The sequence below is a fragment of the Thamnophis sirtalis genome, unplaced genomic scaffold (assembly GCF_051295495.1).
Source record: "Thamnophis sirtalis isolate CommonGarterSnake01/CBP01778 unplaced genomic scaffold, rThaSir2_p1.2 scaffold_2, whole genome shotgun sequence".
NCBI lineage: Eukaryota > Metazoa > Chordata > Lepidosauria > Squamata > Natricidae > Thamnophis > Thamnophis sirtalis.
In genome coordinates this window covers 72,779,492-72,794,346 of record NW_028261382.1, presented here as the reverse complement: position 1 = coordinate 72,794,346, position 14,855 = coordinate 72,779,492, and the positions used below count along the sequence as shown (strand labels likewise).

Sequence of the window (14,855 nt, the reverse complement as noted above, 5' to 3'; positions counted from 1 at the left end):
TTTAGTGACCAAAGTTACAATGGCATTGAAAAAAGTGTCTGATGACCATTTTCACACTTAGCGACCGTTGCAGCATCCTCATGGTCACGTGATCAAAATTTTGATGTTTGGCAACAGATTCGTATTTATGATGGTTTCAGTGTCCTGGGGTCATGTTTGACAAAATATATTATTTTTAATCAAGCCTCCCCCCGGTCAATGGTGTCCCTCTTTACCAATCTGAAAATCTGGTCCCCTTACCCAAGAGGCCCCCTACTCATATTGAGTACTCAGGATTGTAGGCCACCAAATGATGTGCTGTCCTCTCGGAAGTGGGATTTCACACTTTCCCAGGAACTCCCAAGCCACAATGGGGCATTTCAGAGCCTGGGGAATGTCCTCTCTTGATATGGCTTTCCCTGCTGGCTCTTTGTGGGTTACAATCTTGGGGATTTCTGTCCTGCATTAATCCACTTGCTGTCTGGCTCTCATCAAGGGGAGCTGTGTATTTTCCCAATGGATCTCCTTTAGGAGATCTCTCTGTTAAATGTGCTTATATCCTCTTTCATAATATGATGTTGTTCATGAACTTTGGAAAAGGCCTTCTAGGTTAAGTTTACAATCTTGTGCAAGTCTGCATTTGAACTCTGTTACTCATCAGGGTCAACCTAGAATTTTTTCCTCCAGAATACTTGAATCTCTCCATTGGTGTCGTTGGGATTGAGCCCACCATAGATGGACAGAGATGTGCCTTACCCTCAGGTTGGTGGTATCTGCCACTTTTTCATGCCTTCTCCCACTCGTGATGCTTTGGTGGGAAGGGAAGGGACAATCCTGACTTTGTAATCCTGAGATGATATGTCCCCCTTAAAAAAAGCATATGTTTCTGCATTTCTGTTAAGCATTCTGCATTTCTGTTAAGCCTACTAAATAGCTGAAGAGTATACAAAATAAAAGAATTCTTGCCCAAGTTTGGATGTTATATTCACCCCACGTATCACAAAATGTAATTAATTTGTTTTGATTGTATGTTTTATCCTGGCTTTGGGGCAGATCCAGGAAACTCTTGGTGTGGAGAAAGGACAAGAAGCAGTACTTCCCTCTGAGGCCAGCAAGAAATCTTATATATCAGTATATGACTTTAAAATAAATGATGTGAACATTGCTCCTTTTTATTCAAGATGTTCCAATCAATACAGTGTTGTATGATACATTGGTTTGCTCTCTCTTTGCTCTTTATGAGCTTTTCAACAAGCACGAGAAATGCGCAAACATTGTTACACTGACCCAGCAATGAGCAAACATTGACACACTGACACACCAAACTGATGCAGGCCGAAATCTCCCATGCTGCAGGTTATGCAGCTTATGACATGAGCTTCCTGTTTTACATAACTGTTCTGTCATCAAAAGAAAAGGGAAGAGAAAAGATTTTAGATGCGATTTGCGAGATTTATTCTGGTTCATTTACACATGAGAGGTTTATTCTTGTTCATCCGCGCGAAGAGATCAGACATCACAGCGCTGCGATGGGTCATCGAGTCTATAGTATTCAGGTTGACATGTCTGGCGATTTACCACTACTTTGTAAAATGGAATTTCTCTAAAATTTCTTTGGAGGAGGAAAAAAAGGGAGGAGGAGGAGGAAAGAGAGGTAATGGTCAGTCAAAGTTTCAGATGGCATTTCTGTCTTTATTGTACCTAAATATTGTAGAGTATTTCTCCCATTATTGAAGCCACAGCTACGACTCTCAGTTTTGCTATGAGAGCATGACTGTCCCAAAGTGGCCACCACATTCCTCCAGCCATTGTAGTCAAAGTTGAGCAAAAAACCCCGTAGCCATGGCTGCCACCAGCTCCTTCAACAAGAGCCGTGAGTTTAAGAAGATCCTCCCCCAAATTGTGTACCAGCTCAATGTTGGGAAATGTCATTCAGTACAGAGTCAAAGTTGATATATGACCTGGTTCTTTGGACATGAGGTCAACCCCCCCCCCCTCACCCATTCTACGTTGCCACGGTTGAGTCCAAACTGCTTCCTCTAAGGGCCAACAGGGACTTGGCCAGAACCACCACAGCATCATCTATCTGAGTAGGGGTAGGTCTATATCTGGGTATCATCAGTATTCTGGTATTATACCTGATACTGAGGAATGACTCAGTCCTAGTATCCTACTATCCTATCCTACTCACAACCCTGAATGCTTGTCCAAAAGGGAACCAGGGTTTATGGCATTGAAAGTCACTGAGAGGTCTAGAAAAACCAGATTGGTTGCCCCACTCCATCTCAAGCTCTCCAAAGAACACCCAGAAGTGTCACGGATGATGTTAGATCAGGTAATGGATAGGCACACAAAGGCTACAGTAACAACAGCTCTTTATTGCAAGTGAAGATACATCTGGCAAGGATGGATCGGACAGCAGCCCCTTTTAAAGAAGTCTGTCAGACCCTTCGACCAATAGGATTAAACCTCTGTTCCTGCCAAAACAGAGGACTTTGGTGGAAACCACTGTCGCTGGGGGGGAATATCTAACAGATGACATTTCAATGCTTGGTCCCACTCTGAAATCAGACAGAATAGACTCTGGGTAATTTGCCTCAACTTGGTCCCTTTGTGCATTCTCTCAACAATCTTCCTCAAAAAGGGAAGGTTGGGGTCTGGATGAAAGTTGGCTGTTGGGTCTAAGCCTCTTAAGACAGAAGAGGGTTTCACCCTCTTCCACAGAGAGGCATTCAATATCTTCTGATCAACCACTTGCTCATTCCCAGGAGGGACAAGAGTCCAGAACAAATGGTCGCCAATCTCACACCTACAAAGACCATGTCTGGCTCCTCAAGAGCAACTGGCCAAACTTTTCCTAGATAACAAGGTTCAGCCAGGATCTGCCCAGCTAGGAGCCAACTCTGAGGAAAGCTGAGCTCTGTCTGAGAGATGGAATACTCCTTCCACAGCCTCCCTGGAAATCATCCCTTGCCTCCCATGGACCAAGGAGGGACCTGATCACCCAAAATAGGGCTGACGGTCAGTTATCTGTAAGTGCAAAAAGGTTGGAGAAGTAATTGCACTTTCCTGTCCATTTCTGTTGCAACAGAATGTAAGTCCTAAAGTAGGTTCTTGCTTGGCCTCTTTGGCCTTACTCTTTGTCTGACTCCAGTTGTGCAAAAGGTATTTCTAATGCAGAAGATATATGTAGAATCTTTCTTTCTTTCTTTCTTTCTTTCTTTCTTTCTTTCTTTCTTTCTTTCTTTCTTTCATCCCTCCTTCCTTCCTTCCTTCCTTCCTGCCTTCCTGCCTTCCTGCCTTCCTGCCTTCCTGCCTTTGCTCTTCTATTCTTTTTGTATGTCATAGCAGGATTTCCTGCTTCCTAACGAATAAAAATTATATGGCACAGCTGATTGTCAGAACTTTTTTAAACTTGTTAATGCATTTTTTTACTACTTGTTTGAGCGATAGCATTTCACCCCTGCTTGTGGCTTAACCTAAGAGAAAATGTGCAAATTAATATATGTGATGCTTGCGTGGAACCTCTTCCTACCTGTGGCAGCAGTACATTCCATTATTGTTGCACTCGCACTTATAACAATCCTCTGCAATCCAAGTGGACCCAATGAGATGGTGTGAGTCCCTGCTGGTGAAGTTGGACCTCAAGGGTCAAGTGGGTCTGCTGCTAACGTACCTGCCTCCCAACAGCATTGCGGCAGCCCTCCCCTCGCTCCTTGAGTCAGTAGCCGAGCTAGCAATTGAGTTCCCCAGGCTTATGGTCCTGGGGGACTTCAATCTGCCTTCGCTCGGTGAACACTCTGATGGGGCGCAGGAGTTCATGGCTTCCATGACGGCCATGGGCTTGACCCAGGTAATTCAGGGCCCAACCCATTCAGCGGGTCACATGCTCGATCTCGTATTCCTCTCGGAGCAGTGGACTTGTGATCTTGATCTGAGGGGTAATGAGATCATACCCCTGTCGTGGTCAGACCACTGCTTACTGAGGCTTGACTTTCGGAGGCCAAACCCCCACTGTAGGGAGGAGGAACCAACCAGGTGGTTCCGCCCCAGGTGACTTATGGACCCTTTGAGGTTCCAGACGGAGCTTGGGGTCATTCCTGATACTCTCGCCCACAGTTCGGTGGAGACTCTGGTTGCTGCCTGGCACTCGGCAGCATCGGAGTCCCTTGACCGGATTGCACCACTATGGCCCCTCCGGGTCGGCGGATCCCGGAGGCCTCCTTGGTTTACCGAGGAGCTCCGGGAGAAGAAGCGCCAGAGGAGACGCCTAGAGCACCTATGGAGGTCCGATAAATCCGAATCGAACCGAGCACTCTTAACAACCTGCACCAAGGAATACATCAGGGCATTGAGGACAGCAGAAAGAACGTATATTGCCACTTTGGTTGCGTCCGCTGAGTCCCGCCCAGCCGCCCTGTTTAGGATAACCCGCTCCCTCCTAAATAGGAGGGATACGGGGGACCTATTGCAGGGTAGGGCTGAGGATTATGTCCAGTTCTTAGGGGACAAAGTTGCTCGGTTTCGGTCGGATTTGGACTCCACCTTTGCAGATCCAGCCGAGGCACAAGGGGATAAATTGGCAGACCATCTCTGGGTTGAGTTTCAGGATGTTGCCCCTGGGGATGTGGACAAGGCCATAAGAGCTGTGAGTGCCTCCACTTGTGTACTGGACCCGTGTCCCTCCTGGCTGGTTGCCAACAGCAGTGAGGTGACACGAGGCTGGATCCAGGCGGTCGTTACCACCTCCCTTCGGGAGGGGCACTTCCCCGCTGCACTTAAAGCGGCGGTGGTGAGACCCCTCCTGAAGAAACCATCTTTGAATCCAGCCGTTCTTAACAATTATCGTCCAGTCTCCAACCTCCCCTTTGTTGGGAAGGTTGTTGAGAAGGTGGTGGCCTTCCAGCTTCAACGGTCCTTGGAGGAAGCTAGTTACCTTGACCCTTTCCAGTCCGGCTTCAGACCTGGTTACAGCACAGAAACTGCTTTGGTCGCATTGACCGATGATCTCTGGAGAGCCAGGGATGGAGGCCATGCATCCATCCTGGTCCTCCTTGACCTCTCGGCGGCTTTCGATACCATCAACCATGGTATCCTTCTGCGACGACTGCGGGAGGTGAGGGTGGGAGGCACTGTTTTGCAGTGGTTCTCCTCCTACCTCTCGGACAGGTCGCAGTTGGTGTTGGTTGGGGGGCAGAGATCGACCCCTAGGCCCCTAACATATGGGGTGCCGCAGGGTTCGGTCTTATCCCCCCTACTATTTAACATCTACATGAAACCGCTGGGCGAGATCATTCGGAGGCACGGGATAAGATACCACCAATACGCGGATGATACTCAGCTGTATCTGTCCGCCCCGTGCCAACTCAATGAAGCGGTGGACATGATGAACCGGGGCCTCAAAGCCGTTAGGGACTGGATGAGAGCTAGCAAACTGGTACTCAACCCGGACAAGACCGAGTGGCTGTTGTGTTTCCCTCCCAATAATTTGGCTAGTGTTCCATCACTCAGGCTGGGGGGCCAAATTTTATACCCCTCAGACAGGGTTCGCAACTTGGGAGTCCTCCTGGACCCACAGCTGACCTTTGACCACCATCTGTCGGCTGTGACCAGGGGGGCATTTGCCCAGGTTCGCCTGGTGCGCCAGTTGCGACCCTACCTGAACCGGGAGGCTCTCACAATGGTCACTCGGGCCCTTGTGACCTCTAGGCTGGAATACTGCAACGTGCTCTACATGGGGCTGCCCTTGAAGAGCATCCGGAGACTCCAGCTGGTCCAGAATGCGGTCGCGCGAGTGATTGTGGGTGCACCGCAGTTCGCCCACATAACACCTATCCTCCGCGAGCTGCGCTGGCTACCTGTTGATCTCCGGGTGCGCTTCAAGGTGCTACTTACCACCTATAAAGCCCTCCATGGTAGTGGATCTGAGTACTTGAGAGACCGCCTCCTGCCAATTACCTCCCTACGACCTATTAGATCACACAGATTAGGCCTCCTCCGAGTTCCATCCGCCAATCAGTGTCGACTGGCAACTACGCGGAGGAGAGCCTTTTCAGTAGTAGCTCCAACCCTTTGGAACGATCTCCCCATGGAGATTCGCACCCTCACCACCGTCCAGACCTTCCGCACAGCCCTCAAGACCTGGCTATCCCGTCAGTCCTGGGGATAAAGATTCTAATCCGTCCCCACCTGAATGATGAATGAATGTTGTGTTCTATTTTTACTTATGTATTGTCTTATGTCTTGTCTTGTATTCCCCTCCCCACAAATTGTAAGCCACCCTGAGTCCCCTCAGGGAAAAGGGCGGCCTATAAATAATAAACAAATTCAAAAAAATTCAAATTCAAAAATTCAAAATTCAAATGTCCCATCGAAGGCATCAAGACATGTGTTTGGCGGCAAGTTTTCAGCTGAGAAGAGAGAATTGAAGAGTTGAAAGTTGAACCAGCAGCAGAATCAGAACTGCCAAACTGTTGCAAGAAACCTGCTACTAGAGTTGGAGACTACAACCAGAAATCTACTATTGGATAAATGTGACCAAGTCTGCAGAGATTCTCAGACATCCAGGGGAGACAACCATAACCTGAATGACCGAGAATCTCTGAAGACGTTTAGCTATACAATTTGCCAGTGACGTGCGGTGAGGTTTATGGCTGGTGAGGCAAAAAGAAAGAAAATGGGCAAAAGCCGCCCTGCCGCTATGTCCGACATAGAGATGTCCCACTTCTATATCGGACATAGCGCTAGGGAGCCCGCCAGCAGAGACGGGGAAGCCGGGCAGCAGAGGCGGATCTTTTACTCACCTCTGCTGGCGGCTGCCACTTTTTTCTTTTTTGAAAGTGGGCAAAAGCCGCCCTGCCGCTATGTCCAAAAGCCCTGACACTATGTCCAACATAAAAAAAGTGCCAGCCTGCCATCAGAGGCGGGTAAAACACACACACACAAATTACTTACAATAATACAATTACTTACAAATTACATTCTGTGGCTGCTCTGGCCCTTTGGAACGAGCTCCCGGTGGAGATTCGGACCCTTGCCACCCTTCAGGCTTTCTGGACAGCCGTTAAGGCCTGGCTGTCCCAGCAAGCCTGGGGTTGAGTCCCCCCCCTACTCAAATTTGCTGTGCTTGCTGTGCTTTTTTAAACTGTTGTATCACTGTCCTGTTTGTCTTATTTTCTGTATTTATTTTTCCCCTTCCCCTGATTTTTGTTCAGCCGCCCTGAGTCCCTTCGGGGAATAGGACGGCTTACAAATTGAATAAATACCAAATACCAAATACATTAATTTTGAATTCCTTCCCCTCCCTCCGACCTACATACCTTTTCCAGCTGTTTCACAGAGGATTTCAACTCTGCTCTTGTCTGCCATGATGAAAATGTAAAAATAGAAAAAGAAAAAGGCAAGAGCTGCTGAGGTGAGGCTGGGTTAGCTGCTGCCAGAGTCCCCAATGGATGACTCTGCTTAACTGTTTAAAAAAGCCGCAAAAAAAAACCCACCCTCTACAGGAGGAGGCAAGAGAACCACGTGCCTCATCTACATAAGGAATATTTTGGCTTTTAACCCTTGCTTAACTCTGTCGAGTGATCATAAAGTCAGACTAAATGAGGCACATGGTTCTCCTGCCTCCTCCTGTAGAGGGCACTTTTTTAAAGGCTTTATTAAACAGTTAAGCATTAAGCAGAGTCATCCACTGTGACTCTGGCAGCAACTACCTCAGCCTGACCTCAGCTCTTGCCTTTTTCCTTTTACATTTTTTTTCTTTTCATGATGACAATGGTGAGGCTCTGCCTCCCCTGCCTCCCCTGACTGCACGTCACTGCGCAAAACTTAGTCGTACACCACATTTACACAATACAATATGAACAGGAGCTTCCTGTTCTTTCTGATAGCAATTGCCAATCAATATTGCTCACCTTTTATTGTTTCCCCTTCTCTTATATTTCATTTGCATTTCATCATTCTTAATTCTCTTCTCTTACTCCTCTGTCTGCTATATTGGCTGATTACCTCTAGTAAGTTGAAACCACTTGGATACATATATATGTGTTAATTCTCCTTAACTACTATTTTTGGGATTCTCTGTCTTCCTTAATTCATCCTTGTTTCTTTCCTCCATCCACCTGTACCATTTATTCCATATCTGGTAGAATTCTCTGGATTTCTTTTGTTAATTTGTCCATTTCAGCATTGTCCATAACCTTTCTTATTATTTTATCTTCGCTTGGAATTAATTTATTTTTCCATTTCTGGGCAAAGGCAATCCTTGCTGCTGTAATTATATGTAATATTAAATACTGAATTTCTTTTTTATATTTCACAGTCATTATTCCTAATAAAAAAACTTCAGGTTTCCATTCTATTTTAACACCTGTTATTACCTCTCGACACTTATTGATCCTTTTCCAAAATTTTTAGCCTCCTCACAGGTCCACCATAAATGGTAGTATGTTCCATGAATTGATTCACATTTCCAGCATTTTGGGAGGTATTTGTTGAGATTTTAGTTAACCTTGTTGGTGCCAGGTGCCATCTGTAAAACATTTTGTACTGATTTTCCTTGTATGCAACTGATAGTGTCATTTTTAAGTTTGTTCCCCCCAATTTTTCCCATGTATCCAATTCAATATTATAGCCAAAGTTTTGTGTCCATTTTATCTTTTGTTCTTTCACGATTTCTATTTTATGCTTCAGGAGAAATTTATATATTCTCCCTATCATCTTTCTATCTGAGCTATGAATTATTTTATCCAATTTGTGTGGTTCTGTTTCGATGTCATATATTTTAGTATCATTATTGTGTTTAGTTTTGATTAGCAAGTAGGTTAGCCAGTCAACTTTCATGTTTTGTTCTGCCAACTCTTCAATTGTTTTTAAATTTCTTTGTCCGTCAATTATGTCTCTGTATCTTAGCATTTTATTCATATCTATAAAATTTGGATGGATCATCCTTTCTGTTGGTGATAGCCAATTCGGGATTTTCACATAGTTGATTTTTTTTTATTTTGAGCCAGTTTTGCAATAATGTTCTTCTAATTAAATGTTTTTGAAAGTATTTGTGCATTTTATTTTTATCTTCCCGTAGGAATGTATGCCAACCTGCTTGCAAACCATGGCTGTCTAAGGTCAAAATTCTTTTATTCTTTAGCTCTATCCAATCTTTCACCCACGTTATTGTTACTGCTAATGTGTATAATTCCCAAATTGGTAATGCTAAACCTCCCCTCTGCTTGCTATCTTGCATTGACTTTAGTTTAATCTTCGCTTTTCGTCCTTGCCAAATGAACCTAGCAGTTATTTTGTTTAATTCTTGAAAGAAAGTTTTACCTGCGTTAATAGGTGCGGCTTGCAACAAGAATAAGATTCTTGGTAGAATATTCATTTTGACTGTGGCTATACGTCCCATTAGTGATAGCTGAATATTTTTCCAGCTTTCTAAATCTTTCTTTATTTGTGTCACTAGTTTATTATAAGTATCCTCCTTAACTGTAGAACATTTTGCAGACACCCAGATCCCCAAGTATTTCACTTTATTAGTGATTTGCATTCTAGTTGCTAATTCCAGTTCCGCTTCTTGCTTTTTTGTCATCTTCTTGGTTATCATTTTTGTTTTGCCTTTATTGATTTTTTATCCTGCCACTTTGCCATATTCTTCTAATTTTTAAATTAATTTCAGACTGGATTCTAATGGATCTTCTAGAACAAATGCTAAGTCATCGGCATAAGATTGGGCTTTATATTCTTTGTTTTTGAGTCTCAAATCTTTTATTCCCTGGTCCTTTCTACTCTCATTTAATAAAATTTCCAGGGTTAATATAAGTAGCACAGAGGGGGCATCCCTGTCTGACTCCCTTTTTTATTTTGATCTTCTCTGTTAGTTCTCCGTTCATCAGAACTTTGGCTGTCTGATTGTTAAAAAGTCTTTCTATCATTTTTGTAAACTTTCCTCTGAATGTTATCCTGTCTAACAGTGTTATTATAAATTTCCAAATTATGTTGTGTATTAAGGAAAACCAGTACAATTTGGATGCACCTCCAAATATTCTATTATGCCTTGGATGACTCTCGTATTATTTTTAATGTGTCTGTGAGGTAAAAATCCATTTTGGTCCAGGTGTATTTGTTCTTTTAAAACCTATTTAATTCTTCCTGCCATAATTGCTGCAAATATTTTATAATTGGAATTTAGTAATGAAATTGGTCTGTGATTTTAGATTTCCTGTAGATTGGTTTCTTCTTTCGGGATTAGCGATATTATTGCTTCCATCCATGATTCAGGCATCTTGGCTTTTCCTAAAACTTTCTTAAACATTTCCACTTCTAGTTCTTCCAATATTATTTTATTATATTTGCATAGCTCCACCGGTATTCCGTCTGGTCCTGGGGTTTTATTATTTTTCTGGTTTTTCAAGACTAACTCTATTTCGGCTAATGTTATGGCCCTGTTTATCGCCTCCCTTTGTTCTTTTGAGATTGGTGTTATCTTTTCTGTGTTTCAATAATGTTTTATTTTGATTTCCTCCATACTATCTTGCACATATAATTTGCGAAATATTTATGAATAATATGCTTCTTTTCTTCCGCTTTGTATTGAATTCTTCCCTCATCATCTTTTAATTGGTACATCATCCTTCTTTCTCTTTCATTCCTCAATCTGTATGCCAGCCATTGTCCAGGTTTGTTGGCTTGTTCAAAGTAATTTTGTCTGGCCGCTTTAATTTTCTGTGCTAATTCCTTTTGAGTTATTAAGTTGATCTTTTGTTTTATCATCTCTCTTTTTTTCTTTTTTAATTTTATTCTTTGGGTCTTTCTGTACTTCAGCTTCGGCTTCCAAAAGTTCTTTTTGCATACATTCTTGTTGCTCTTTTTGTTTTCTAGTTTTTCTCGCCATGTAGGCAATCGTGAGGCCTCTTGTGTATGCTTTCATAGTGTCCCAGAGATTTTGAATTGAGGTGTCTTCTTTTTTATTTATTCTAAAAAATAGTTTTAATTCTTTCTCCAGCATTTGAGTGGATTCTATTTCATTTGCAATACTTGAATTCATCATCCATCTTTTTCTTCTTCTTTGACCTTTCCATCTTAATTTTATTGGATTATGATCTGACCAATCATTTGCTTCCATTTCAATTTCGTCTAATTGATTACGTAGATCAGATGAAATGCAAGCCATGTCAATTCTTGAGAGGGACTGGTGGGGGTTCGAATAAAAGGTATATTGCTGTCTTGTTTTGTCCCTTTCTCTCCAAATATCTTGTAGTTTATATTCCTTTGCCGTCTCAAAAAAGGACTTGGGTAACTTTTTTATTATTTTTGCTCTCATAGTCCATTTTTTTTATCCACTATTGCATTATAATCCCCAATTAAGCAAATATTTTTATAGTTGAATTTGTTTATTTTGTTATGTAACTTCTTATAGAATTCCACTTGTTTCTGATTTGGTGCATATCTGACTATTAATAATATCGGTTTTTCTGCTGGCTCTAATTCAATCATTAGCATCCTGCCTTCTTCATCAGAGTGGACTGCTTTGGAGTTTATTTTTTCCTTTATATAGGTTGCTATCCCTCTTTTTTTTTATCTGCCAGTTCTGGATATAATTTCTCTAGTTTTTAAGCCCACAGCATTTTTACTAAACCCTGGCAAGCAGTACAGCGATGATTTGCTCAAATGTATAAAGAGTTCGATTACCTTTTTTAGCCATATATTCAAAGGGAACTATATAGCATGCATGACATGCAGCCAGCACGAGAGAGAAGAGGATCAGACTGAAGAAGACTTTCTGAGAAAGGGAAAGAAAAAAGAAAAAAAATAAGCCATAAGAGATCTTACTCATTGTTTCAGAAACTGGCTCTTCAAAGTCTTTTTAATTCCCCCTCCAATAATACGATGAAGTTCATGAACTTTGGAACAAGCCCTCTAGGTTAAGTTTACAATCTTGTGCAAGTGTGCAGGTTGGTCTCTGTTGCACAAGAGGGTCAACCTGGAATATGTCCCTCTCCTCTTTGTGTCAGTTGCACACAATCCAGGATACCCGAATATCTTGGCTCTTTGTCCGTCTCTCTAGCAGTCTTCACCGAGGGGTGTCCATGCCCAGTTCCTGCAACCGTTCTTCCTATGCTTTAGCCTCCAGTCCCCTAATCATCCTGGTTGCTCTTCTCTGCAGTCTTTCTAGAGTCTCAACATCTTTTTTTACAATGTGATTACTAAAACTGGATGCAGGATTCTAGGTGTGGTTTTACTAAGGCTTTATAGAGTGGCATTAGTGCCTTCCTTGATCTTGATTGTGTCCCTCTGTTAACATAGCCTAGGATTGCATTGGCTTTTTTGGCTGCCTTTCTTCATCTAACCGTTTGTTTGCCCGCCTCCCTTGTAGTCCTCACCGCGGAATGTCTTTCCAACCTTCTCCCCTCCAGAACAAAATTGTTGGGATTGACCCCACACAGTGAAGGGAAATATGCCTTACTCTGATACATCAGTTCATTCTTCAGCCCTTTTCCCACCCGTGATGCATTGTGGAGGGGAAATGACAAACTCCACCTTGAACCCCTGAGCTGTGATGTCCCTCATACCAAAAATGCATTTCAGTATTTATGCAACTGTCATTCATCCTTCCAAATAGCTAGAAAATACATTCTGCTTTTAAGCCCTGTCCCAAAATTAGACCATCTACCTCTGGATTTTAAACTCACCCCACTCACCCCAAAATGCAACTAATTGGTTTTGCAAACGGTTCTCTTTGTCCTCTCTCTCTTTTGGAGTTCTAAAGGAACACCTGATGGCATTTGATTTATTTCTGTCTTTCTATTTTCTTTTATCTAAACAACATACAGAATGACCCTCTGATTATTAAATTGGACTCTGGTTGCAAGTGAAAGACAAACCGTTGTACTTACCATCTTGGCTTTGGGGAAGACCCAGGAAATCTCTTGGTAGGGAGGAAGGACAAGGAGCAGCACTTGTCTCTGAGGCCAGAAAGGAATCTGCTCCTCCAATTTATACAAGAACCAAGACCGCCCCTTGTGCAATTTAAAAAAACAACGCTGAGTAAGTTTTGTCAGAGTAGCCATTGCCAGTTGCTCTATGACTAATTTGTGTTTGTTTTGCAGATGGGATGAAGGGAAAACATTTCATCAGCTTCCGATCTACCTTGCTAGAAAAAAAGACCAAATGATGGAGAGACAAAAAATTGGCCACAGGATGTGAGAAAGCCTCCACCCCATCTTCCTCCAAGATGCCCCATACCCATATTAATTATTCAGGATTGTATTGTATTTCATTTTCTATGTGTTTCAGCTGGATTTCTTACTTTTCATTGCGTTTTAAAGTTCCATGCACATTTTTTAGCATCTCAAATAATTCATCGTACATTCAAGGCTTCAGGCCGGTGATTTCAGCTTTGTGCTTGTGCAAGTAAGGCGTGGTCGGAGCTGTTGTCTTTCTATAAATCTTGGTTTGTGTGAAGTGCTGACTTTGTTGCTGTAAGTGGGTTGATTGGCTCTGTAGTTGCATCCTGATTGGTACATGGAGTTGATGTTTTTAGATTGGTGGGCTGTTTCGTATCATCCTGTGTGGCTGAGGTGCTGGTTGTGTGTCCGTTGTTCTTTTGCGTTGTAATGACCTAGGTGGTGGGTGGGGTTCGTTTGTTATAGCGTGAACAGCATAAACAGGCGGGATGATACCTCCCGCCTGCCAGCCATTTGGAAGCCTGCCCTTATTGATAAATGAGTCCCTAACAAGATGAATGACACCAGGCCCACACTCACAAGAGCCACACAGGATATCACCACCAAACATCCACAAAGAAAGCAGACGAAAACCCACACTGATGAGGAGGCACAACCAAGGACCAGAAGCCAGACTGCAAATGCACCATTAGCCTCTTTAAACCCCTCCTATCCTTACATGAAACACAAACCCCAACCAATCAGACACACCTCCACTCAATCAGGACACACCTCGCCCCAATCAGAACACAGCCAAGCTCCCACCCGATCAGTTCAAACCCCCACTGGCAGTTAAAAGGAAGAAACAGCCGAGATCTCATATTGCTCCTGGAAGCACCAAGCCTGAAGATGGCGAATGAGACTTTGTTGAAATGTCGCCAAGACACATCCAATTTTACACGGGAGAAAACCCGAATATGGAAGTTCACTACTTCCATTCTCTGTCTATCGGCTCGTCACAAGAGACCATCCAGACAGAAACCCAATATTTTTACTGTTGCCTTTTTGTTTCATTTGTGTTTTATATATATATTGTATTTGTGCTGATAAATAAATAAAGGGAGACAAGTATAGATCTATTTCAAGCTATTTAGCTCTTATCAACTAGCCATACCTTTACTGGAATTTGAACCTGGGCTGAATTACATATTAAGCAGATGTATTAACCACTAAGCCACAGGCTCTCCTCTGTTATCAGCTGAGCCAGGGAGAAAGGTATATATTTAAAGTCACTGTATATATTTAACAGTATTTCATGGTAAATATATAAAGGTATATATTGAAAGTATTTAAAGGCTCAACTGATAACGGATATATCTAATATATATTAGATTTTTACAACCCTTGGTAAGCCCCAATTATGGGAGGAAGCCAACTGCTTCCATCATCTGTCAATCGGCTTGTCACAAGAGTCCATCACGACAGAAACCCAATATTTTAACGGATAAGAGCCTGTGGCCTAATGGCTAAGAAGTCTACCTAGTATGTAATATAGCCCAGGTTCAAATCCCAGTAAGGGTATGGCTAGCTGATGAGAGCTAAATAGCTTGAAATAGATCTATACTAGTCTCCCTTTATTTATTTATCAGCACAAATAAAAAAACACAAATATAACAAAGGCAACAGTAAAAATATTGGGTTTCTGTCGTGATGGAC

At 42.8% G+C, this 14,855-nt stretch overlaps 1 protein-coding gene across 1 annotated transcript; it reads right to left on the bottom strand.

The window, feature by feature from the left end:
* Positions 1-1,410: 1,410 nt before the first annotated feature.
* Positions 1,411-11,146, bottom strand: LOC148048929 (small serum protein 2-like). Its single transcript, XM_087703495.1, has 3 exons — positions 11,082-11,146; positions 3,515-3,604; positions 1,411-1,645 (listed from the first exon to the last, which is right to left on the bottom strand). The coding sequence occupies exons 1-3, from the start codon at positions 11,144-11,146 to the stop codon at positions 1,489-1,491; spliced, it is 312 nt and encodes a 103-aa protein (XP_087559621.1). The 3' UTR covers positions 1,411-1,488.
* Positions 11,147-14,855: the final 3,709 nt, after the last annotated feature.